Source organism: Macrobrachium nipponense, chromosome 20 (genome assembly GCF_015104395.2).
Source record: "Macrobrachium nipponense isolate FS-2020 chromosome 20, ASM1510439v2, whole genome shotgun sequence".
NCBI lineage: Eukaryota > Metazoa > Arthropoda > Malacostraca > Decapoda > Palaemonidae > Macrobrachium > Macrobrachium nipponense.
Window position 1 is genome coordinate 58944092 of NC_061089.1, and position 27361 is coordinate 58971452.

Below are 27361 nucleotides of genomic sequence, written 5' to 3' on the forward strand. Positions count from 1 at the left end.
AAATTACCTCCTATAACACCCCCTATGGCATCTCAGGTTTTGGAAGTTTGAACTCTCTCATACATCGATGTTTTGTGCTTAGAAAGTAAAAAATAGCATGGCTAAAAACAGTCAGTTCATGTTTTTGTCAAAGTCCGTCTATAATTAGCTTGGATCTGCTCTCTAGGTGATATGAGTACGACTCTGAGTGCCTTGAGGTGCCACAGGTGCCACTCCGAGCACTTCTTGAGGCACAAGTAGGACTTGTCTATTCCGTGATTAAAGTACTGTTCTCACCCTGGGGAGGCCCTCAGGACACGGGCGATGGACCTGAGACACGTTTTGTTTCTGACTTGACGCACGTCGATGTTACATGCTGTTCCAGGGGGATATGTCCGTGCTGGCATAAAGCCAGATTAATCTGCAATATCAACAACGACAGCTGACTCCCTTCAGCATCGTCTTGATGTTGCTCCCCTCTGCTTGTTATATAGATGTTCCTTTGCGTGTTGCTCACGAGATATGCCGTTTTTGTATAGAATGGTACTAACTGTTCTTCTCATTACCCACGTCAGGCATAACATTCCCATAACATCTGCGTAAAAGTCAACCAGATACATCGGTCATTTATATCATTAACTTGAACGTGGAATTCGCTGACTACCTCTGTGTTTTATTGTAATGATGGCCCTCCTTCTTTTAAATTAATGGCAATACCCTTGATAATTGGTGGACTGAAAAAACCAATTGGTTTTCATCTTATCAAGATGTTAAGTTGAGGTTGTCTATGATCAATTGTGTGTACATAAGTGCTTAGTTAGTTACGTAATGTCAAATTGCACTATTCGATACACGTACGACAACGCGAGAGGGGAAAGGAATGTAGCTCCCCTTATTTTCATTTGAAAATAAGGGAACCAGTATAATTGCCAGTTTAGGAAGGTGTAAGAACCAGTTCTAGAAGGAACAGTTATGGAAGGAATACAACTAGGAATAAGTTGTTTTCACAATGTATCCACCTCCTGTTAAGAACTAAGAAATATTAAAGAAACCGCGGGAGTCAGCCGTTCCCTCGGCCCTAACAACAAAAATGGAGATTAGTCCGTCTCCGACGTCAAGTACCAGTTCCAGCTGAGAATAGGCCTAGAATATTTTAGCCTAGGCATGTGAGGTACACGCATTATTTTATGCCAAGGTTTGAATTGTTGTGTATAGGTTGTGTATAGGTTAGCCTTGAGTTGATTGCCATAAAGTGGATGGTAGCCTCCAAATGTAAGTCAGGGCAATTGACATATCAATACAAGTGTAGAGGTAACATTTTATTATGAATTATTTAACTCTTGTCTCTGGAAAGTGGTAGGCTTCACCTGGGTAACTCTTCTTGTCTCTGCTTCCTCGCCATAAAATAAATGTGATTTACCTTATCACGTTAACCTTTTTCTTTGTGTATCGAAAATGGAAAAGACTTGGCTCATCAGCATTCCCTATCAAGGACCCATATTAAAGATTATTTGTGGTTTGTGTTTACAGAGAGAGAGAGAGAGAGGAGAGGATACAGACCTTTGCATAGTTAAAATTCCATTCCTGAGAAACGGACAGTGGCATATTTTTTTTTCTTATTTATTTTCATAGTTGATTTACGAGATTACTTTTATTTAGGTTTTCTCGGTACACTCTGTCTGTCTGTTCATCAAAGGGTTGCAGGCTGAAGAAGTCCATCATTTATCTGCTAACACTGAAAAAATTATATGATTTACGAGCTGACATTTGAAACCTGTGTTAAGTCTGGAAAAGTGCATTTCTAGGTAACAAAATTATTTACACTTTTAATGATTGATCTCACTCACGTTCAACTGCCTAGCTAAGAGAATTTAAAATTGTTTTTTTATATAGATTAAAAAACGTGAAGTTTCTAATACTTCGCAACCCGTCATTTACTAATATTTTTACACACTTTTATTATGCCTTATTTTTGCTAAGAAATAGTCTATATTATGAACATATTAATAGTTTTTTTTTTTGGGGGGGGGGGGGAGGCGTGTGGTGAATACTTTCGAGATACAGGCAGAGTAAGAGGAGATATCGATTACGGAATAAAAAGATGCAGTAATGTAGTAACGTAACAGTCGACCAAGACTATTTAGTCGATATATTAATCTCACGCATAGAAACCTCAATGGGTGTCATTCCAGTTGGGTAAAGAAAAAGAAAAAAATATTAATGATTTTGGGGTAGATGTTTTTGCTAATGACAATGTATCAGAAATTTATCGAATATAAAATTTAATAACAATGCTAAAGATAATTCGCAGTAGTTGAAATTGATATTCAACATTCAATAGGATGTTTCTCATGCTTTACCTTGAACAAACCTAGCATTTTTCCAGAATTAATTGAATTGAATTGAATTGAATATAGAATTTAGGCCTAAGGCCAAGCATTGGGCCCTACGAGCGCTCATTAAGCGTTGAAACATTAATTGACAGTAAAAGGTAGTTGAACTATCAATTGTTAGGAGAGGGTGGAAAGTAAGATGGAAGAGAGAGAAAATGAACGGAAGTATAGTCAAAGAAACGAAAGGGGCTGCAGCTAGGGATCGAAGGCAAGCTGCAAACAACCTTAAGTAATGCCTACAGTTCACTGCACAAGGTGCACTGACGGCACTATTCCCCCATCCAGGCCCCACTTCCAGAAATAAAGGCTGCTAAAAATGAACTCAAGTTAACCTTAAGAACTTTGTAACTTTAAAATGTATCGGTGATAATTGTAGTACCAGAATAAGTTGAGTGGTTTTATGATAAAGGGGAGAACTTGTATGGAAAGCACATTCCCCAACCTTTCTTAATAATAATAAAAAAACTTTGCGTTTAGCTGTACAAATATTGATGCATTTCCAGGTCTTATGGTAGTAATGCATTTATCTATTTAATTATTGATGCAGTTCCAGGTCACATATATATAATATATGCACATATATATATATATATATATATAATATATATATTATATATATATATATATATATATATATATATGTAAGTGTTTACATAATAAAATATGGAATGTTAGTCCATATATATAAAAAGTCTAAACTAAAGAGGTCAACCAGATTGCTTGCAGGAATGTGATCAGACTAGAGACGCTAAAGATGACGTATACAATAAGTATGTAGGCTAAGTTGACATGCCGTCACCTGTAGTCATTCAATTGTTTATAAACATTAGTCCAAGCTCCCTGCTTGAGACAACTACCGCCTACGTGATCTGTAGCGTGTCTCATTTGATTGTGTGTTCGTATGAAACTATGTCATTTGTATGTATGTTCATATGTTCGAACTACTGTCTGTTCCTTCATAACTTGTAACAGAGATGGTAGACAAGCAGAAGAGAGTTAGCTATCGTCATCAGAAGACCTGTACCTCTTTACCTAAGCTTTATCATGTAGAGGAATAGGATTAGCCATCATCATTGGCAGAAGCGATCAAGCTATCGTTATTAGAAGACTTGTACAATCATATCTGATCTTCACCATGTAAAACTTCAGAAGAATATATAATTTTTTATACTTAGTGTTTTCTACAAGAACCTCACCGAACCATGAGTTTAACACATCGTCGTAAAGATAATACCGACTTCGTAAGTGATCTACAAAACCCCAGACACTCCATTGAAGATGGAAGTGCAATACCAACCGACTTAGCGTATAGATTATCGCTAGTCTAACATTACCTCATAGGGCGCCTTATCATACAAGGCACAAGCCCAAATATGGTGGCCAGCGTACCAGAAGAACTCTACCAACGTCCTACGAGAAAAACCAGAATAATAAATCATGTATCATAAGAAGTCAACGACGACGGAAGCAGCAGATTCTTCAAGCAACCTAGTATCATCGTTAGTGAGCGACTTCAGAAAACAATAAGAACTCTTCAACGACGACGAAAGCAACAGATTCTTCAACCAACTTAGTATCATCGTTTAGTGAATAACTTCAAGAAACAAAACCGACGTGTCCTTTTTCCTAGGACAACGCAAGCTTCGTCTCTCATTAGAATCATTCAAGAAAACATCGTTATTGAGCGTTTCCGGCACTGCAAGAAACAAACCGAACGCGTCTGCAGCATCGGATTTTCAAGGGCTCGAATCATCGAAACAACGCGCAGGGGGGAAACTGAAGCCAAACCAGGTTGTCCGCTAAATAGAGAAGGAGGACCAAGGCCGTGTATCGTTATCGGAACACCGTGACTTCCCACAAAAGCAAGCTAAGTACAATTTTTTATTCATTTGGAGTAACTTTGAGTGTTTCCTTTGCAGGTCGAATTTCGTTATTCCTGTGGCTGAAGTTACGAGACATTCTTAATCTTACTTTTTTACAGAAATTATCTACATCATTGAGATTTCGCTACTGCGAGTTTTTTATCTTTGAGTGTCTGTTTCCAGAAGTTCTACTGAAATATCATAATCATATACTATGTTAATTTTATCATTTTGGGTGATTATTAATCCCTTAAGTAACAAATCATATTAAACAGTGAATATGCGTTTACGCAGTGGACGTCTGTATTTATACAGATGCATGGATAGGGTCGTTAAGCACCGTAGTGATTAGAAAACACACAAAACACAAGTGGAACACCCGTACAAACCTAGATAAATTAGAGGTAACACTATTTCGGGTCATGACAATAAATGCTCCTTTGCAAGTCCCGATCGCAGTTTTAGCCTTGAGTTTTTTTAGTTATATAAAATATCGAACCTCAATGACTCAACTTAACTTTAAAAAATATGGCTGGATTGCAAGGAATAACATGTCTGTAAAAAACTTTCATCAGGCTAAATGCGCTGACCAGGATCCCTCACTATTTCAAATTTTAGCAAAGAATGAAGTACAAACAGTTAATATTGAATACAGTAGAGATAACTTGTCTTATTAGTAATCGCTCAGTTCCTAATAGTTCATCATTCATTGCTTTATACGTAACCAGCAACATAATGCTAAAAACACACAATACGTTGCCGATGGTAATAAAGAGAAGGATCCTAATTATTACAAAAAGAAATAGAAACAGTAGCCCGTTCAGAATCAAACAAGCAAGCTCGGTGACTGTGTCACCTAGTCAAGCGGTCAAGGTCAGTCAAAAAACTGCCGAAGTGTTCAAAGCATAGCAAATTCCACACAATAAGCGACTCTAGCAGAGTGGGGAAAAGCGATGTTGGTTTATACATGCCAATATCTTTTTGAATTAAAAAGGATTTTTCCTATGAAACACACGACCGTATAAAGTAATCAGAGCAGGTTTTCGTTTTTTTTATACGTAAGTTATTATAAGTAGTGGTGGATAAAGCCCGACTGTACGCACAGTAAAAATTAGAATATCTTGTTTATTCCTTTAGTAAACGTAATATCCTGTATTTACGGACTCACTGTCTGTTGTTCGAACTTCCCTAATGAGAAGTCCGGATAAGCGAGCGCTTACAGATACCTCTATAGTTATAAAAACATTGATCTGTATCTAGTGTAATTGTAAGATTCATCTAGGGGTATACAAAATATTATCTTACATCCTGCAAAATAAGGCGTGTTTATCAAAGGAAAATCCTATAAACCTTCAAACATATTAAAATCCGTTTGAACAAAAATGAGACAGTTAATCAAATAATAACTTATATAAAGGAACTATACATTTGTCTCATAAATCGTAACATTGTTCAAATGACCCAACAGAATTCTCCCACAACCGCAGTCGCACTTTGCACGCAAAATCTCGAGAAGCATGCACCCTCGAATGTCTTAGTGCGTGTAAAAAGACTTTGCTGGGAAATAAAATTTTAATCCTTCCCGACACTCTGAAATATAACGGTTTCCGCGAACAAAGCCCTAAAAAGTATACATATCGTGGATACGGAAGTTATAAATATCGCATTTTTTATTGTTGCTAATTTTTAATCACGCCCAACCAGTCGTGGATGAATCTCTCTGATAATCTATCTAAAGTAATATCCGTAAAGTCATTCAAGCAGAGGTGATTCAGCAGAATTTTTTTTTTATCTTCTACCTGAATACCAGGAAGTTTCTCCACTAGCGAGTGATCTCTGGGAGAAAACGGATATAATTTAACACACACGGTCTAAGGACAAACATAAAGCTATTTACGTACCTTCGTATAGACTCTCACTGAAATTTCAAAATAGAGGTAAATGACGCAGTTGAAAAATGTTAGTAATAGGAGCCATTAGGAAATCAAACAAGCCCATATAATTTTTCCCTCAAAACGTCATGCCATAAAAGATCGGACTTGGCGTATCTGCGTAGATTGCTGACGCTTAAACAAGGAAACGACTCCCGATAGTTTCCAGTGCCATGTACCGACGACATCTTATCTCTGTTAGGTTAGAATAAATTTTTTTCACCAACTTGGACTTACTTAAAGGCTTTTACCTGATACCATTACCTAAGTGATTGTACCTCATACACCGTTTTTTTCAGCACACTCAGGGGACATTATCAATTTTTACGTATGCCTCCGGCTTACGTTGCACCCCAATTACAATATAGTGTTTGGAGATTTTTAGGGGATACCCTACATGCCTATATGGATGATCTTGTAATCTTTTCTAATACCTTAGAAGTACATTCACATAAAGTAGAGCTAGTGCTACAGAGACAAAGACAAATAATCTCAGAGTAAAATATCTAAATGTGAGTTTTTTAAAACCGAACATGTTTATCTAGGTTTTATGTGTCTGGTCAAGGTCTTAAAAGTAGTCCATGGTAAGGTGTCGGCTATTCATAACTTTCCGGTACTTATTAACGTAAAAGGGGGATACAGCACTTTTGCGCTGTAGTGGGTATTACAATCGTATGTAAATATGTAACTCTTCAATCATGACAGCTCCTTTAACAGATCTTACGAAGAAGAGCGTAGATTTATTATGGTCTAAAAAGCATCAACAGGCGTTCGATATCTTAAAAGCGGAATAATGCAGCTCACCTAACTTAAAAATCCCTGATTTAAATAAGGAATTTTTTTTTATTGCAACAGACGCCTCAGACCAAGGGGTAAGAGGGATACTACTTCAGTAATATGATAAACAGTTCTTTCCTATAGCTTTTTATTCACGTAAACTAAAGCCCTCTGAAAGTAAATATGCAGTAATAGGCAAGGAAGGGCTAGGTATCTTTAACTCACTAGTACGTTTTAAGTTCATAATCTATGGCTATCCTGATAAAGTCCTTACTGAACATGAGTCCTTTACCGAGTTTTTTCAAAGGCTTTAATCACAGTCCAAAAGGAACTCGGTGACAAATGATCATTCAGGTCTTTGGAGCCAAGTTAAGATATCTACCTGGAAAGCAATTATCATAGCTGACGCATTATCCCGCAATCCCGCACCATACAGCAAAGAACCATTAATTGGACTAAAAGATATAGAAACATCCGTGCCTATTGTTAAAACCGTATCTAAACAAGAAAATTCCTTAACCCAAGAGATCGCGAGCATTGCATATCTGGGTTGGAGCGCAGAACTGTTACAAACTGAACAAAGCAAGAGTCAACAGACATAACCCAAACAATAAACACTTCGAAACGGAAACAGGGTCAGCGGCTAAGCAAACCAATAAACACTTCGAGCAGAAACCCTAAAGCAAAAATATATTTAAAGTATGTGTATCAGAATAATGTAATCAAAAGTAATATTATATGTAGGTCCGTGACGAGGAAAACCCGAAGAACACAGCAGAGGACTAACGACCAGGTAGTAGTAATAATCTCTTTCATACCAATCGTCATAAACTGGTTGCATTCCGTCATCCAGGGTTCCATACTATGTCACAGAAAGCCAAATCACTATTTTACTGGCCTACAATGCTTACAGATATAAAAAGCACATAACTGATTGTAACACGTGTCATGAAAACAAGGGACACACTAAGACACCTGTCAGTTTAAGGGCCTATCCTGTGCCAAATCAATCCTTGAAAGAATATACGTAGAATTATTAACAGAATTACGAGTCTGACAGAGGGAATAAACACTTCTTAGTGTTAATAGTTCCTTGACACGTTATATAGAATTAATAGCACACCGAAATTGAGTGCGTTAGGAATATTTATGAGTGCTAAATCAGTAAACATGGAATTCAACACATGATAATCTGACTCGGGTGGTGTAAATCAATAATAATCTCCATAACACGTGGTGTGAATTCCTTTCCATTAAGAAAACCAATAATATATTTTATCACCCAGAGTCAATCGGTTTGGTAGAATAACGGATAATTAAATAGGAAGTGTCAATGTCTTACGAGTTACATTCGTGATATTGGATCCGAACTGGATTATAGCGGTTCTCGCGGTTTTAAATACCTTTATCATTCATATCTAGTATCTATAGAATTGATACCGCAAGTAGCCTTATACGGTACGCCGCTAGAACACTTTTCCACATATTCAAGCCAACCATTATAGAATTGATACCGCAAGTAGCCTTATACGGTACGCCGCTTAGAACACTTTTCCACATATTCAAGCCAACCATTATTTTATCAAAAATATATATAAAAAAAATATATAAATAAATAAATATAAAAAAAAAATAAGATAAATATGGATACAAGTGAAGTCAATATAATACACTCCGTAAGAAGTCGGAAGGGTTACAAATTATAATAAAAAAGGAATCACGATAATATCAATAAGCAAAACGTAACCATTAAATATCCAAATATATATGCGTAAAGATTTGAACTCTAACTTAACGCTTTAGTAAGGACAAATAAGCTAAAAGTTCAAACACATATCAAAAACCTACTGAAATATTGTCTGTCCCGTGATTTATATTCGTAGTCAATGAAAAAAAAAAATAATAATAATAATAATAATAATAAATAAATAAATAAATAAATAAAATAAAATAAAAGAGATTTTAAAGTCGGGAAGTCTAGAAGTGAAAATGTTATCTATGAAATAATCCTATATGAATCTTATACATGGCTAATAATATATATAGAATTTGTATGGAAACCTTTTTCATTAGTTTCAATAAGGAATATTTAATTTAACATAATCATGCAGTTTTCCAACATGAAACTAATATATTGTTCAATTTTGGTACTGTTTTTTTTCAGACATTCTTCTCATGTGGGTCGAGTATTAAAAAACAAAAAATTTATCATAAAGTCGTATTTATTACAGCAAGTAACGTAACTCTTAGCTGGCTGAGAGCAATCTCCTGCCAAGTGACGACGTCATCATTGCCGTATCAGCATTTGTTCCTTTAAACCTCAATAATCTGCTTACACAGGCTTCATCTGTGTGTCGTCTCTGCTTGCAAAACAGATTGACTGGAGAAAGGAATGCTTAGCCCGAACTTCTCATGGGCAAGGCAGACGTTAGGTACAGGTGTCTATCGGTATGCGCAATGCAACTTGCAATCATTTTAAAATTAATAACAAAATAAGCAAATAGACTTTCTATAACAACAAAATGAATTAATTTTTCTGAACCTCATAGACATTTAGAAGTATCAAGATATATATGTGAAATATTTACTTGCGACATTAGCCTATTACAATTCAAGTAAAACATTCATGGGAAAATGTCACATTTTCTTGAAAAACCCAAAGTTTATTTAGAAATTAGTTACATAGTGGGTTTTTTCGTTGCATCTCCTACCTATTAATAAAGTTGTTAAAAATTAACCTCAGAGGATGCGCGCGAGAAAATTGAATATGAAACTTTTGTTAGGGCACATAGGATCAGATTTTATCACAACTTAATTTCAGTTAGCATAGAGAAATACAGAATCATGATTAATCTTCTCTTTGACTCTTATGTTGCCTGGCAATCTTACAAATAGCTCCGTTTCACACTTCTTTGTCTAGTAACTTACTACCAGTAATATCGAATTTTCTTTGGGATTCGTATTGAATATCTGTTTATTTTTTATAATTATGGATATTTTTACAGTCCTCATAGACCTGGATAGGGTTCACTCATTGTTAATGCCATGGATAAAAAGTTTGTACAGCGGACTCTTTTGAATTCCAAAATATCAGCGAATTCATGTGGGTTAAGTCTGGTCTAAATGGCTCTCTCCCCTCCCCTGTATTTGGATGTCGTCTGAATTTACTTTGCCCTTGTGACAAGTATAATTTCACTTGCAGGCTGATTAATGGAACCTGGTTACAGTATCCTGCAGTACGAGAGTTTCACATCGCAACTTCAAAAAAATCGTTCGTCGCAGCGGACGACTACAGTCAAGTAACAACCGCCTACAATGTGAATGGAATTTCATGGACTTCTTCGACCGACGCCGTATCTCGTCGTTAATCTCGACCGACACCGTATCTCGTTTTAATGCGGAATGCTCCGGCGGCTGTCGGAATCGACTACAAAAAGGGACATACTTCCGACAATTACGACCCGAAGGATATTCAACTCTACTTTGCTGGCGAAGGACTCGTGCTGGGGATGATTTTTTTTTTTCATCGCGAACGTAATCGTGTAGCTTAGGATGCAGAGAATAAGTATGAGCGCAAAAATAGAACGTTGGACCCGCCCAGGCAAATTTTCCCCTTGTTTTAACCATTGAAAAAGGCCGTTTCATTGGGCTATAGGTGGTTGTCTGGAACTGTGTAATGGACGAAAAGTTTGTTCGAAACGCTAGTTAAAAGTGAAGTAGTATAACCTCGGTCATGTATCCTATATATATAAAGTATCATGTATCCTATATATAATTGATCATAAATAACAGAATCGAAATATATTTTTGCGTGTACGCACTAGGAATCTATATATAATTGATCATAAATAACTGAATCGAAATATATCTTTGCGTGTACGCAATAGGAATCTATTTAAAGTGCACATATATTAATCATAATTATATGAATCCATATACCAATGTATAAACAAATCAGGTAGCCTATAATCAATCTGTTACCTTTTTTCTTACCAATATCTGCAGTTACATATGAGTTAGTATATTGATTAATGAATCAGATATATAACATTTAGCATAAAAATCAACGAATCAATCAGCATAAACATTAATAATTTTATCAATTCATATATGAAATTTTTTATCAGTTAAAATATGATTTTTATCATGTTAATCTTCATTCTATGCAATTGTCAGAGTACATTAGTATTTTCTGTAGCATATGTATCTTAATGAAATGAAGTGAAAAAACTGTATCATTATATATCACGTGATCACTATTATTTTACCAATATCATTGTTATTTTATTTTATTACTTGAATCAATTCATGTACACCATGAATTTTTATTTACTTATATATATATATATTCACATAGTGTCTGTATCACACTCCTATAAGTCAAATGCAAGTCAAGTTTGAGTAATATTCAGTAGTTGGTTTTGGTAGCTGACCGAGCTGATGTAAGTGTTTACATAATAAAAATATGGAATGTTAGTCCATATATATAAAAGTCTAAAACTAAAGAGGTCAACCAGATTGCTTGCAGGAATGTGATCAGACTAGAGACGCTAAAGATGACGTATACAATAAGTATGTAGGCTAAGTTGACATGCCGTCACCTGTAGTCATTCAATTGTTTATAAACATTAGTCCAAGCTCCCTGCTTGAGACAACTACCGCCTACGTGATCTGTAGCGTGTCTCATTTGATTGTGTGTTCGTATGAAACTATGTCATTTGTATGTATGTTCATATGTTCGAACTACTGTCTGTTCCTTCATAACTTGTAACAGAGATGGTAGACAAGCAGAAGAGAGTTAGCTATCGTCATCAGAAGACCTGTACCTCTTTACCTAAGCTTTATCATGTAGAGGAATAGGATTAGCCATCATCATTGGCAGAAGCGATCAAGCTATCGTTATTAGAAGACTTGTACAATCATATCTGATCTTCACCATGTGTAAAACTTCAGAAGAATATATAATTTTTTTATACTTAGTGTTTTCTACAAGAACCTCACCGAACCATGAGTTTAACACATCGTCGTAAAGATAATACCGACTTCGTAAGTGATCTACAAAACCCCAGACACTCCATTGAAGATGGAAGTGCAATACCAACCGACTTAGCGTATAGATTATCGCTAGTCTAACATTACCTCATAGGGCTCCTTATCATACAAGGACACAAGCCTTAATATATATATATATATATATATAGATATATATATATATATATATATATATATATATATATATATATATATATATAATGTGTGTATTTATACACATGAATGGATGTATGGATAATGAAATTTAGGGACAAGCCCAAGCATTGGGACCTATTTTGGTCATTCAGTGCCATAATGCACATGAATATACAAAATCATTTTTTCTAGTAGGAGATTACTGCTTTTGATATTCTGGTTTTTAGCAAACTGTATTTTTTATTTGTTTCCCTTATTGTATCATTTCAAGTACTGACAGTTCTTTATTTAATATAGTAAAATGTTGGGTAAAGTTATATTTCATTGTCTGAGATATTATTTAAACTGTAAGTTCATTATTTGATATACAATATAGTACACTGAATTTCCTTTCTTGCTTTTAATGCCCCTTGTATTTACCAAGGGTTCTAACTGGCATTTTGTGTTGAATATGAGGGGAAAAGTAATTTTTCCTCCAATATCTCAGAATTTATAGAGCAAGATGATTTCAGGCTTTGATATCTTGTCCAATCTAAGTCCAAAACAAGTAAAGATGAATTAATGGGGTAGTGGATTTAAATTGAAGTTTTCCTACATTTACCAGTTGACTCATTTCTAGTGATCTCATTACTGAAGTTCTATGTATTTGGTGTGTCCCCTCATAACACCAAGTCTAAGGAAACAGGACAACTCTTCAAGGCAGCTAGCTATTTCTGTGCAAGAATGTTGTGACAAAATTCTGTCTAAATACTAGCTGCCATACCTACAACACGTAACTATTAAAGGACACAGTCTCAATTTGTGATGGCAGCCCAAAGATACTTCTGTACTTGAATATTCCTCTCTATTGGTTGCCTTAGGATCTACTACTACACGCACCACAGTTCATGCAAGTGCAGTCCATGGGTAATATTGAATCATGCTTCAAATAGGGGTATTAGTTTTAAAATTGTGGGGACTGTCAGTGCTACCTTACCCTCATTTTAGTTCTGTGCAATATGCAGGTACGTATTATTCGATTCATCTTAACTATGAGTGTGGAAAGTACTAGGGTTAAGAATGTACACATCCAAAGGTCTTTAGCAGTACCTTGAGGGAGACCAATTCTCATAGATTGTTTCATGTATCTGAACTTTGGTTATAATTTGTTTTGAAAATTCACTTAGTACAGTTTTTTCTTCTTGTTTAAATTTACGAAGGATTAAAAGGAAACCAGTTTCTAATGTTTGGTTTCTAGAATTAAAGAGGTTAACTCCTCTGTCAGTCCAGGGAACTTGGATGCTTAACCTGTATGAGAGGTGCTTCAGCTCTAAAGCCTTTGTTCACATTATTGTAACCTGTTGATCATTTAAAGATTTTATTGTTGTGGAAATAAGAACTATGTGGAGCAGCCTCTGAGTCCCCAAGGGTACTTACTAGGAATTAATATAATTTAGTGACACCTCAAGGAACTTCTTGAATATAAATAGGCCTCTATAACTTAATAGGTTGTCATTTCCTAAAGATCAAATATATTTGTTTCCCTTGACCATATAACCCAATTTTTATAGAAAAGAATGCATGACATTCATTAGCAATCCAAAATCATGTTGTTCACTTGCTATTTTATCACCAAATAGTTCACATTAATAAGAGGAAAAAATACAGTATGTAAATGTTGGAGCAGCTGGACAGAAAGGCTGGAAAAATGTGTAGAAAAAGAAAATGCAAAATATTCTACCGAGATTCTAGAGCACATTAGTAACCTGAGATGCAGTTACTCAAGTACATTGTGATAAACTTATTACTTTTACATGCAATAAAATTTTCTACTAAAAACAGGAAACAGTAAACACTTCACAACGGAACAAAAAATAAAAGAAATCAGACTTTCTGAAACCACAACATTTCTGGTCACTGTATGTAAATGTTGGAGCAGCTGGACAGAAAGGCTGGAAAAATGTGTAGAAAAAGAAAATATGCAAAGACTTTGGTGCTGCTAAGGAACACTTTTGTGCTTCCTGCAGCATTTAACATACTATAACTGATTGTAGGTAAATCTTCATGGTACTAAATGCAAATTCTACCGATTCTAGAGGCATAGAACCTGAGATGCAGTTACAAGAACATTTGATAAACTAAATGCAAAATATTCTACCGAGATTCTAGAGCATTAGTAACCTGAAGATGCAGTTACTCAAGAACATTTTGATAAACTAAATGCAAAATATTCTACCGAGATTCTAGAGCACATTAGTAACCTGAGATGCAGTTACTCAAGTACATTGTGATAAACTTATTACTTTTACATGCAATAAAATTTCTACTAAAAACAGGAAATGTAAACACTTCACAACGGAACAAAAAATAAGAAATCAGACTTTCTGAAACCACAACATTTCTGGTCACTGTATGTAAATGTTGGAGCAGCTGGACAGAAAGGCTGGAAAAATGTGTAGAAAAAGAAAATATGCAAAGACTTTGGTGCTGCTAAGGAACACTTTTGTGCTTCCTGCAGCATTTAACATACTATAACTGATTGTAGGTAAATGTCTTCATGGTAACTAAATGCAAAATATTCTACCGAGATTCTAGAGCACATTAGTAACCTGAGATGCAGTTACTCAAGTACATTGTGATAAACTTATTACTTTTACATGCAATAAAATTTCTACTAAAAACAGGAAATGTAAACACTTCACAACGGAACAAAAAATAAAAGAAATCAGACTTTCTGAAACCACAACATTTCTGGTCACTGTATGTAAATGTTGGAGCAGCTGGACAGAAAGGCTGGAAAAATGTGTAGAAAAAGAAAATATGCAAAGACTTTGGTGCTGCTAAGGAACACTTTTGTGCTTCCTGCAGCATTTAACATACTATAACTGATTGTAGGTAAATGTCTTCATGGTAACAGCTCTCATAAACAAAGTGCTTTCATGTCTTCCCACAGTCAAATACGAAATTAATTACCAATATCTTATTGTTCGATTCTTCATAGTTAAACCAGAAGTCAGAGTCAAATGCTGTCAAATAAAATACCCCCTCACTTTTATGTTGTTTTTAGTGTGAAGTAATTTTTTCCTTTTTATGTTGTTTTTAGTGTAAAATATTTTTTTCAGTGAGAAAATTGATACAGTCAAGCAAACAATGCCATGTATATTATATATGTGCATGGGCCTTGAAAAGGCATGTGACAAGAGTAATAAAACAAGGAAGAAAAGTTGATATCCATTAACGATCAGTACGAATCTCTATTTCATCACTGAACGGATGAAATGCCCAGCACATATCGAAGGGGATTGAATGACTCAGTCCTGAAATTTAAGCTCTAAAGTCAAGCTACACTTTCAGCCATTCAGTGCTTTACACAGTAAAAAGACAGGCATGGAGTTATTTAGTGACGAAAGACATCTAAAATATGAGATGAAGTAAAAGGTTCTACTAAGAAGTAAAGGTAAAGAGAGGTTGGACAGCAAGATGGAAAAAACGAGAAAGAATGTTGTGGGAGCAGCTAGGGACCAGAGATGCTGTAAACACCCTTTAATAGTGCCTACAAATCACATGGTGCACTTATGGCACTACTTCTTTACAGAAATACAGAAAGGGAGACCTTGGGAACTTTTTTTTACATAAATTACCTCAAGGGAAAGGAATGGTATATGTAGAAATACTTAAAAGATTCTTACTGAGATGGAATAAACTGAAAAGCTGAGTAAGCAAAACCAAAATTATGACGACGGGAAAGAGTAAAGGAGAAGACACAGTCTAAGAAGTTGTGTGGGTGTTGTTAATAAGAGACAGGAGTGAATACAATGACAGATACTGAGTGTAAGTGATGTCATCCATTCTCAAGGCTGTACTACTATGCCCCAAATTGAACAGATGGTGGCTTAAAAGATTTTTCAGGATGGCGTAGTTCAAATAGAAGTAATAAATTTTCAGCAAGTAGCATGTGTAGGAGATAATGGTTAAAAAGTGGAACATTAGGTCTAATCTTATGGAAGAGATAAGACCCTTGGAAATGTAGAAAATTTCTGTTGCCTCATGACACACTGAATTGTGAGATAGGAATTCAAGAGGGTAATAAGAAAATCAGCTATTTTGAATTTACTTTGTTCTATAAAAATACAGAGGCATGAAAAGCATATCCATTTAATATGCCATTAGATTAAATCAACAGTCAACAAGAAAACTGATAAACTTTTGGATGCAACCATAAAAAGCCTAGCTTTCATTTTTCTTTTAACTCTTTGTGAGCACAAAAATTATAAGGCCTTATGACTCAGAGCTACAGAATATTTATCACTGTTTTGTGTTAAAGTTAGATCTTACTAAATGCAAAATATTCTACCGAGATTCTAGAGCACATTAGTAACCTGAGATGCAGTTACTCAAGTACATTGTGATAAACTTATTACTTTTACATGCAATAAAATTTCTACTAAAAACAGGAAATGTAAACACTTCACAACGGAACAAAAAATAAAAGAAATCAGACTTTCTGAAACCACAACATTTCTGGTCACTGGAAACACACTGTCCATCACTGGACATTTATGCAAATGACTGGTTATCAGATAACTCGGATAACTCCACTCTTACAAAGTTATTAAGCTTAAAATAGAAGGAATTTAGCCTTGTCATGGAAATTGGTTGAAAAGAATCCCTCGTTGAATTTATTTGACACCCAGTTAATCCTCACACATACCAAAAGAGAAAATGAAAAATGAAAACATTTAAGTTTTGTTAAAGTGCTTCAAGTAGAGGACATTGGATGAGGCAATATAAGTTCAAATTTGGCAAGGCACAATTTAAAGTGCGGTAAGTGTAGGCATCCTTTGAAACAGACAGCTCATAAAACTTGAAATGCAATGGTAAGCAATGAAAAGAATGATCAAAATCAAGGGACAAACTCTGTTTAAACACAAATCTTCATTTCCAACAACTGGCAACAATAAATTACAAGACTGAGATAGAGAGAAATTACATAGAAAAACTAACCACAAAAATCATATGAAATATTTATTTTTAAAAAATCATTTGAAATATTTATAAAAAATACAAAAATCATATGAAATATTTAAACTTAATATGTATAAAAAATCAATAAGAGCATGACGAAATAATTTGATAAAGTTACTATAAAACATTTACAAGATACTCACACTTAACCTTGTTGCTGTCAAATATCCTTGTGATTTCTGTTCTACGTCTGTGAATACTGATTTTGGATATTTCTACATCTGTTAATGCAAGAAGTTTTTTGTGAATACATTACTATATGTGTATAATTACTGTGTCAGCAGAAAAAGAAGGACTAAACTTTTTCTTCACAGTAACTTTGTAAATTATTCTGGAAATTTTGGAGCAAATGGGTTAATGATGCTGTAATTTTCTAAATTAAGGCAATGTACTGGTGTTTATGTATTACCATCATGGTAGAATGCTTTGAGACAGCAAAAGCATTCACTAGTAATAATTTCAATATTTTTTCAGGTAAAAAAGTTACCTGTACCATATGAACCAAAATATAAGAGAACATCATTAACAATGTACATTTTCATATAAAAAAAAAACTGTCCTAACACTTAAATATTTAATTATTTTGGTCATAACACTTTGTAAACTGTAATAAACTACACTTCTTGCATCAACTGATCAAAAGAATCATGTAGTTATAAAAATAGTGTAAGAACTTTAGATAGTACTATACAGTATATATGTTGCAGCACCTTTCACTGTGTTTCTATCAGTAAAACTGCATGCTTGAATAAATTTCTTTGCTTTAATAAATAAAATTCAATATAATACAGTACTACATAACAATTTCTATGATTAAATATAATAATTACCTGTATTAGACAATTCAGCAAGAGCCCTGAGTCATCCTCAAGATTCAAAAAAAAAAAAAAAAAAAACATTTTCAGAAACTGAAATATAATAACAGTAGGCATCCATGCAATTGTAATGCATTTTATGAATTACCTACAACCTTTGCGAAGTTTTGCTCTTCATTATTAATTTAAAAAGATTAAAAAACCTTATTGTGGATACTACAGTGTTTTGGTAAAGCAGGAATATCACTAAAGCACATTACTACCTTGTTTATTTTCAAATAATTTAACTCCCTAAGCACTGCAAGGAAGCTGATTTCCAAACAATTTAACATTGATCTTCCAAATGAACCGAGAAGAAACACATCTTTTCACCGTTAGAATCACTTGAATGATAATAATCTAAAAACTACAAGAGATACTTTGTTAGGAATAAGGGTATTAATGTTTTTTAGTTATAACCCAGTAAAATCAATAGACTTCTCTATAAAATCTAACAACCAAACCTGATACCAGGTGAAAAAAAAATTAGAAATTTACAGAGTTTAAAGATGTACGTATGTATAAAATCTAAACTTAGAAATTTACCGAGTTTAAAGATATATGTATAAAATCTAATTTTCTTGCAGCACAACACTTGCCAGTCTTCATTTATGCAAAAATTTTAAGTATATTGTCAAGAAAAGCACATTATCATTTGTAAGAACATATTAATTATACATATTCTTAAACCAACTAACTTTGATTACAAACATTTCAAATATGACACTGCAAAACTACATAAGGCTAGTGAGAACTAGAGATATAAAATCTTCATATGCAATGGTAATTACACCTTTAAATTCCTTGTCACGGGCCTTGAATGCTTCTGTTAACTTCCGGATGTGAATGTTACTGACAATGAAGTTATCCAAGGTAATTTTTCTTTCTCTAGGGGAAAACTTTGACACAAGAAATCCAACAAACTGAGGAGACAAACGAAAGCCCATCTGCTGTAAAGCTGCGGGAGAGATAGGAAGTTCACATTACAAAAAGTTACTGTTGAGCTGATAATACTATCTTACAACAATATTGACACCTTACTACCACTACTGTCTGATCTATCTACCTATTACTGTACAGTACTTAGTACAATTAAGGGGATTTTCTCCCAGATTCTTCTTTAGAACCTGTCAAACCACTCCAACTCCCTCTTTTGACTCTCTGAAGCACTGAATGGCTGAAAGTACCACACTGCTGGACATTATAATCTAAATTTCATTATTCAAATCAATAATGACACTAATAATGGTTATTGTTTGTAATATTAATTTCAATTTTTCCATCCTTTTACTTTTAGAGGAATCAAAATGAAAATGGTTTGACTTTTGTCACATAATTTTGCTCTTTGTAAATTTAAATGTCTCATGTGAGGTCTGTTCGTTAGTAGTGTAGTGTTTTTACACTGCATGGAACCAGTGGTTATTCAGCAATGGGACCAATGACGTGAGGTCTGTATCAGAACTGTGGACATATATTATACTTTTTACTATATAATGTATGGTAAAGGGACATATTAATGAATTATACATATTTCATGAAAACTATAGTTAACCCAATATCGAAATATAGCAGGTTTAAAAACACCCCACTCCTCCCAGTGTAATGTGTGTTGTTATCAAAATATAAATTTCAGTCAATTACAGTTGTGGTAAAACAAACTTTGCAGAACCACTTGTAAGAAAATGTGGCCTGCTTCAATGTAAGAAAATGTGGCCTGCTTCACTGCAGAAACTAATACCACAAAACATATCCTTTTGTGCCTGTGAGACAAATATTATTAAAATCTTGGACTTGCATTATTTTCCAAGGCAGTCTTCCCTAACTTCAATGAAACTGGCCCACTAACATTCTGGCATTGCTATCCAGCTGTGGAATTATTATTATTTTTATAAAGGATTAGTTTATCCAGACCTCTGAGCCTAACAACAGCTCTTCTTAGCCTGGTTCCAACTGTGGAAAAATGACAATTTGTCCAAAATTGCATTTTTCCTAACTATACAAACCTGAGGTCCTTTTACAATAGGAAGGTACTATGCGGCAGCTGGATAGGTCGTAAGCTTTCGAACAAGGGGTTCGGTAGTTAACTGCTTGTCCGACAGGCGCGCGCGCGCGACTGGGAGGTAAACAAATCACTTTTGCTTTTGGCCCAAGCAAAAACTGCAGAGTGAGGGTGGCAGTAGGTGGACTATGTGTAAAAGGACCTCAGGTTTGTATAGTTAGGAAAAATGCAATTTTGGACAAATTGTCATTTGTTCCGACACGGCATACAAACCTTCGGTCCTTTTACAATAGGAAGACTCACTTCTTGGTGGGAGGAATCTGAGTCTTTTGTGAACAGACTGGTGTTCGCCCAACCTTGGGAATGCCTCCCTGGTCGTAAGAGCGAGGGAGGGATCCAAGCCTCTGTCCGATTGATCGGGGTGTGCACCGCAGGATCAATGGTCAGACCTCTGGACCAAGTACTAAGAGAGAGGCAAGCGTATCTCTTCGTACCAGCAAACAAGAACAAGTTCCTATTTGCAAGAGGCAACATAAAGTTATGGTTTGTCTCTTGTTGGCATCCACTTCCCCCCCCTTGTAGGAGGAAGTGGTGGATATTCGCTCCCATCCCTAGTGAAAGGGATAGGATGGGGCTCTGTCGAGTAGCTCACCGGCATCTCGCCTTATCCAGCAAGGTGGATGACCGTATCCCTCTACCCACAGGTAGAGGGGAGAAAAAGATAGGAAGAGAAGCCAGTCACTCTCTCATTCACTTATCTATTCTTACAGTCACACCAGGACTCGATGCTGTTCAGCCTGCTAGGGTCTGGGTTAGCTACACAACGTGTTGAGCAGCCACCACGGGTCCTAAGGAAAACGATCCAAGGACCTGTGGGCAATATCCAAAAGGTAGAAGGAGGTGCCAGTGGTCTGGTTGTACCAGACCCCTGGCCTTCAGTACCTGCGCCACGGAGAAGTTCTTGTGTAACTCGAGGGAGTGTACTTCTAGGTCATCTTGGTGCTGACGAAGAGTCTTCAACACTCAGCCTGGGATGGTTGAGTTTCTTCAGAAAGCGCGGTCGCGCTTTCACAGGACAAAGCAGCATCTCCTTCGCATCGAAGGCGGTGAAGTCCATTAGGGAGGGGATTGTGAAGGACTCTAACCGATCGTCAGTAACCGAAGGGTTCAGAGTCTTCGCTACGAATTCGGTACGAAATCAAGCGTCACGAATCCCCATCCCCTGGATGCTTGACTTCGCAGGAAAAGTCATGCAATTACCTCAGAGGAAAAGAAGGGAATGGTCGTATGACCTATCCCTCTTCTCGACTTCGGTGATGTCCTGTACCCATACTGGTCTATCCGTCTGCAGCGAAGTTGTTCTTCTCGGTAGTGGATAGGACACCGACACTCAATGGTGGGGGTGTCGATGGTATGGGTACTGTGACAAGCCGTTAGGACAAAGAAAAGACTGTTATGGAACAAACCGAACTAAGTCCACAGCGAAGTTCGTAACAGACTTGGGCGCTCTGACAGCTGCCGACTGACTGCGTCGGTAGGAGGCAAGTTGTCCAAGCACCCGAGCAAGTCACGTGACCTTCGCCTTAAAAGGGTTATGCCAAGAGACTAAACAAATAATTTGTTCGTCACCGATGCCAGAAGGCAAGGTGATGACTCTCTTAAGGCATGTGCCCAACAGGCGAAAGTCAATTGCCTTCTAGAGACCGAGGTCCCTGATGGCAAGATATCTCATAGTATAGTTGATTCTCGGCTAGGAAGAAACAACACTATGTGTCGTTGAAGACGAAGGTGTACAGAAAATGCAACCTACGTCTTCACAGCTGAACCGAGAGAAGGATTCTCAAGATTCTGAACCTGTGCTACAAAGACTGAAAACGCTAACCGCTATTCATTGCTGTCCGGTGAGGATCGTAGTTGCAATAAAAGCGGAGCGCTTTTCAGTAATGAAGACAGGGAAATACTGCCTGAAGAACTGCTTCTCATGGGCTGAACATTGGAAGTAGAGCTGTCAGGTCGGAGAGTAGCGATGTCTTCTGACTATCTGTTTAGTTCGGGGCGAGCAATGAATAATTGCACACCTACGAATACGAGATATTTTGAAGACAAACGCAGATGTCTGCAAAAATCATTCGCATTATCGCGGTGCGATGCAGCGGGTGACTAGTACAGACTTCCGTTACCGTGCGGTAAACAGAAAGATGAAAGAGTCCAAGAGATATCTCTGTTGAAAATTCTCGCAATGTCGAAGGCGATGAAATCGAGCGTCACAGCAGTAGATGGTCCTTCATTATTGCGAGAATCCCCGTTAATCAGAGACCTAAGTCCATGATTGTTGGGCAGAGATACGGTTCGGTAGTCAATCAAACCAGGGGAGAGAGAGACGTAACCGACCGTGCATCTCCGAGACCTAGCTGATACTGAGCCGCTATCAGGCAGTTCAATACGCAGTAGCTCTCGGTGACTCGTCATCCTGAGTTGCCAGGTAATCCATTATTCCACGAAGGAATGCGTTCGGCTAGAACCATCGAGCATAAAGAATACGCTTCGAGCAATTATATTTAACCGAAACGGATTTCGGTAAATACAAAAGCTGATTTGGTGTTGTCATGACAATACCAAGTATCTAAAATCGAAACTGATAACTGCTGGGAGGTTGCAGGCAACCCCGAGTTGCAGTTCAATTAAGATACAATTCGTCTCGTCACAAACCGTAGAGTTAACTACGGTATGTGCCTACCCCCCGGACAATTCAACTGTTAAAGAATCATGTCGCGAGGGTAATATACGTAGTATATTTGTAGTTCTGTACCACGACCTCCATCCTAAATTCTTTTCCTCTCGAGGAATGAGAATAAGGATTGGAGATCGACCGCCTTCGTTCTCTAGTCAAGAGAGTGAAGGAGAAGTCTTCCCAAGGAAAGCTTCAATGGTGAACAGAATACCGAAGACGATAGTTCAAGCCAAACTGGAAGTTCCTGTCCGTTCTTCTCTATTCCAGGTTAATCGCCTACTGTGAGATACTCTTCTTTCAGCAGCAGTCTTCTTCCAAATGCTAGAAATTACAGGAATTCGAGCATAAGCGAGGTTCCCAATTATCGTGTAACAATTATCAGGGATTCTCGCTCACTTTGGACCGTGGTCTCGCCTAAGTGTTTGGAGATCGTAAAAAACTCGAACACTCTGAGTGCGCTAGAAATTCCGTAGAATTCTAAGCACTCTGCGAAACCCCCCACCGAATTCGTCAAACGATACGGCTGGTGATCCTCCCGATTCCCGTAGAAATCGAGAAAGGGGCAGGATCCCTCCTCAACGACCGGGGCTTACGTCAGGTAGGACCCGAAGGTCCCCCCGGTAGCGCAGCCCCTAATGTGGGATCTTACAGAGAAATCTCTGTAGGATCCCTCCCCTTTCCCTCGTAGCCGTAAGGAGAGAGGGAATGGGGGAGGAATTGGATACTGGCTCGCCTTCCCAGCGGAACTAGCAGTTGGAGAAGAAAAGGAGCAGCCATCGCCTTACGGCGATGGCCTCTCAGAGCCTGGGAAAACGTATCGTCAGGAGAAAAAGTTTTCCCAAGGAGGGTTACGAATCATACTGTAGGTAAGGGTCTGCCGCCACTGTGAACGTCGTCTGGGTGGGGCTGATCGACACCTGACAGGAGAGAGCCGATACCGTCCTCCGACTCATTCCAGTCCTCGTCGAGGTCGAAACCTCAGGAGGACCGAAGGGGTATTCAAATACGGTGTCCGAAGACACGTAGAAACGCCTCTGTCGCAGTAGAGGAGGTGAAGTAGCTTGTTCGACCGGCCAGAACTGAGAGAGCCTTCTTGTCCGGAGACGAGAGACTACCTGGTTCAACACAGTCGGCAAGCTCCGATCGCGGCAGACCCACCGTCGATTTGGGTTCCCTCTCGGCCCCCAAAACGACTCGAGCCGAGAGTGGCTCTGCTGGTGGGAGCGGCGATCCTTCCCCGAGGTCGTTGTGCTGACGAATCAGCGCCATAACCTCGGCAAAGTTCCTCTGGATCTCGGAAGTCACAGCATCTTGCAGAGTGGGACTGTTAAGCCCTTCGAACAAGAGCATATTCCGAGAACCTTCCTCCTAAGAAGGGGGAACAGCAACAGCCCTCTCGGTCTTCTCCATCCACTTGCGCATACGTCCTGGCCGGTCCAAGAACCGTGCCTGGCACGTAGGGCGTCGTTGGTGGGATCATGAGGGGCGCACCCCTCACGATCACTCCTCAATACCTCGCTCCTCCCGGTGTAACCCGAGGAGGTTGAAGGTACGGGAGAGGCAGACCTGATGCTCCCTCCTCGCTCGCTGGCAGAACCAGCAGGCTTGGAGGGCTGCAGGCGATCGTCAACCCGCGGTGGCGATCGAGCTGCAGGCCTGTCGAACTGTCTCGCTGTGGAGAACGGCTGGACTGAGCACAGCGGGCCACCCCGATCTCGAGTGTCAGAAGAGCTGGTGCTGGTTGCCGTACCCGATCGCTCTCTGTGAGAGCGACGGTCAGGCGACCTGCAGGCTCCACTGTCACAGTGAGACCGGTGCTTGTCCTCACGGCACGTCACGTCGCTGGTTCCAGCCGTGGCTGGCACCGGCGAACGGAGACCTCTTCCCAGCCTCAGCCCGTGGCCGTCGTGGACCGTCACGTCCCCGGGGTAGCCAGCTGGTGGGCGCGAGAGCGAGAGCTGGTCTGGTGAGAGTCGCGTGAGCGGCTGTCACCAGTCTTCCGCCCCGTGCCGTGAACCTGACGCTGAGCGGACTCAGAGGTCTGGTTCCTGGCTGCACGGTCGCTGGTAGGCGGGACCGTACACTCGGTACCTCCCGCTAACGAGAGGCTGAGACGGACCCTGATGCAGTGGCAGAACCACTGACACCAGGCGAGGAAGTACCGGGTGTTAGCCGGTACCCCTCTGGTCCCCGTAGTCTTCTTCCTTGCGGAAGAAGAGACGGGTCCCGCTCCCGAAGGAGCAGGAGGACCAGCGGAAGGAACCCTCCCGTCCCACCGAGGTGAGACGGGTCCCGAGAAGCTCCCGAGGGAGACTTCTTAGGAGGGAGGAGGCAACCTTCTTCTTCCTCGGCTGTGAAGCCTTAGAAGTCGAAGGGGAAGAGCGGCAGCCGACGACGATGAAGAAGATGAAGACGACGACACCACCATTCCTCCTCTTCTTCGTCAGCTTCCCCAGGACAGACGTAAGATCTGCTATCCAGGGCGGAGCCGGGGCTGCTGTAGCCGAAGCCACAGGGCCCGGACGCACCTGTACAGACAGACCAAAGTCTGGGGTAGTACCACCACCCCGAACAGGGAATGACGTCAGCAGGTATAGGCATCTCAGGAACAGCAGGCACAGCCAGCACAACATCAGTAGGGACAGCCAGCGCAGCAACGGCAGGGACAGCCAGCGCAGCAACTGCAGGGACAGCCAGCGCAGCAACTGCATGGACAGTCAGCCCAGAATCGGCAGGTACGGCAGGCAGCACCGGAAACACAGGAAGTGGAGCAGCAGCCAGCAACATCCTGGTACCGGCGGCAGGTCCAGAGCTCTAGGGCAGCGGAAGTGTGGTCGCGCAGCGCGGCAACCACGAGCGGCGGCGGCACGCCCCCCTCTCGGTACGGCGAACGGCACTTCACAGCGGCTGTAGGCAAGACTGTTATCACGTGAGGCGAGTACACCAGGTGAGGAGGGACGTCGTCACCTGGAGCGTGGTCACCACTCCATGGGTGACCGCAGTAGGCCCAGACATAGAACCGCAGCCCGCTGGACACTAGCACGCCCTGCAAATGGAAGGACGCCCATACCTCACCAAGGTCCACCCTCGTGGCAGTAGCACCTGCGGAAATAACAGTAGTAGCGATTAGTGGGGGGGAAGTCCGTCCTCGCGCGGGGGGGTGAGCCCTCTCCGAACGAGTGGAAGACCCCGAATACAATTGTACATCGGGCACCGAGCGCCCTCCCCCGCGCTGACGGGTCGGGCGAGGAGAAGAACGCAGACCCCCCCCCCCCCCCCCCCCCAACCCCCCCCCCCCCCCCAGGGAAGGGCCATCTGTGGGAGCTGAGTGGGGGGGGGGGGGGTCTCGTTCCCTACCCCCGCACAGCACCCATGTACCCAACAATAATAATAAGAGCCCGAGAGCAATCGTGCCCTCGGCCCGAATGCAAGGGCATAAGGATCAATTCCCTGACTGAGCGGAACTTGAACCAAATAATATTGATGCAATCAATAATAAAAGGAATAAAATGAAAAAGAATCTTGCATTACGATTCACTTCACAATGAATAAGGGCTCGGATCGAGCGCATTTGCGCCCTCGGTACCGAGCGCAAGGGTAAAAGGATCCATTCCCGATTATGAATGGAAACCTTGATCCATAATGAATTGATGCAATCAAAATATATATGAAAATGAAAAAGAATACTGCGCTTGCGATTTCACTTATACAAATAAAAAGGGGAAGGATCAATTCCCGGGAAATAGCGGAAACATTGATCCAAGTAAACAATGCAATCTCAATAAAATATGAAAATGAAAAAGAGCTGCACTTGCGATTTCACTTCATTCAAATAAAAAGGGGAAAGGATCAATTTCCGGGTAAGTCGGAAACTGATCCAAAATGAGTATTGCTACAATCAAAAATAATATATATGGAAAATGAAAAAGAATACTGTACTTGCGATTCCACTTCCATACAGAATAAGTTTTCGTGCCGAGCGCATTCGCTCGGCAACGAGCATACAGGTAAAAAAAAATATAAATGAAAGAGCACTTACTTACGATTTTCATCTACACATTTCCAACCAAAATATACGCCCGGAGCGAGCGCTCTCCCGCCCTCGGCACGAGCATACACAATCGAGGATCATTTCTGGGAAAATGAATTCCCGCACTTACGCCCTTCAGTCCCAGCACTCGGGTAATCGGAGGGCGTGGTGAAACCAAGATCCTTTAATTCACAATTGAATTCAATGGAAATAAATATGAAATGATTGTACTTACAATTCAGTTTCACTAGATAAATAAAAAAAGAAAAAACACAACCATGCGAAAGCAACAACGATGAAGCGGGCAGAAGAGCGATGATACACGTCCACACGCCAGCAGGCCGAAAGCAAAAGTGATTTGTTTACCTCCCAGTCGCGCGCGCGCGCCTGTCGGACAAGCAGTTAACTACCGAACCCCTTGTTCGAAAGCTTACGACCTATCCAGCTGCCGCTAGTACCTTCCTATTGTAAAAGACCGAAGTTTGTATGCCGTGTCGGAACAAATACAGTACTCCTCCACAGAATTAATGACTTTTATTTATTTATTTTTTTTGGAACAGGTCAGGCTATGGCATTTAAGGGGCAGCCTTTAATTAAGAGCTTACCTACTGGCT

General features: G+C 39.2%; 2 protein-coding genes across 5 annotated transcripts in view; one reads left to right on the forward strand and one right to left on the reverse strand.

The window, feature by feature from the left end:
• Nucleotides 1–27361, forward strand: part of LOC135226282 (mediator of RNA polymerase II transcription subunit 30-like) — a 642192-nt gene that overhangs the window by 472068 nt on the left and 142763 nt on the right. The gene's annotated exons all lie outside the window — the stretch shown is intronic.
• Nucleotides 16207–27361, reverse strand: part of LOC135226259 (peflin-like) — a 92743-nt gene continuing 81588 nt past the window's right edge. For all 4 annotated transcript variants that reach the window (XM_064265701.1, XM_064265712.1, XM_064265717.1 and 1 more), the window contains one exon: nucleotides 16207–18945. In XM_064265701.1, the coding sequence (XP_064121771.1) occupies nucleotides 18722–18945 (224 nt within the window). In that variant the 3' untranslated portion in view covers nucleotides 16207–18721. The remainder of the gene's footprint in view (nucleotides 18946–27361) is intronic.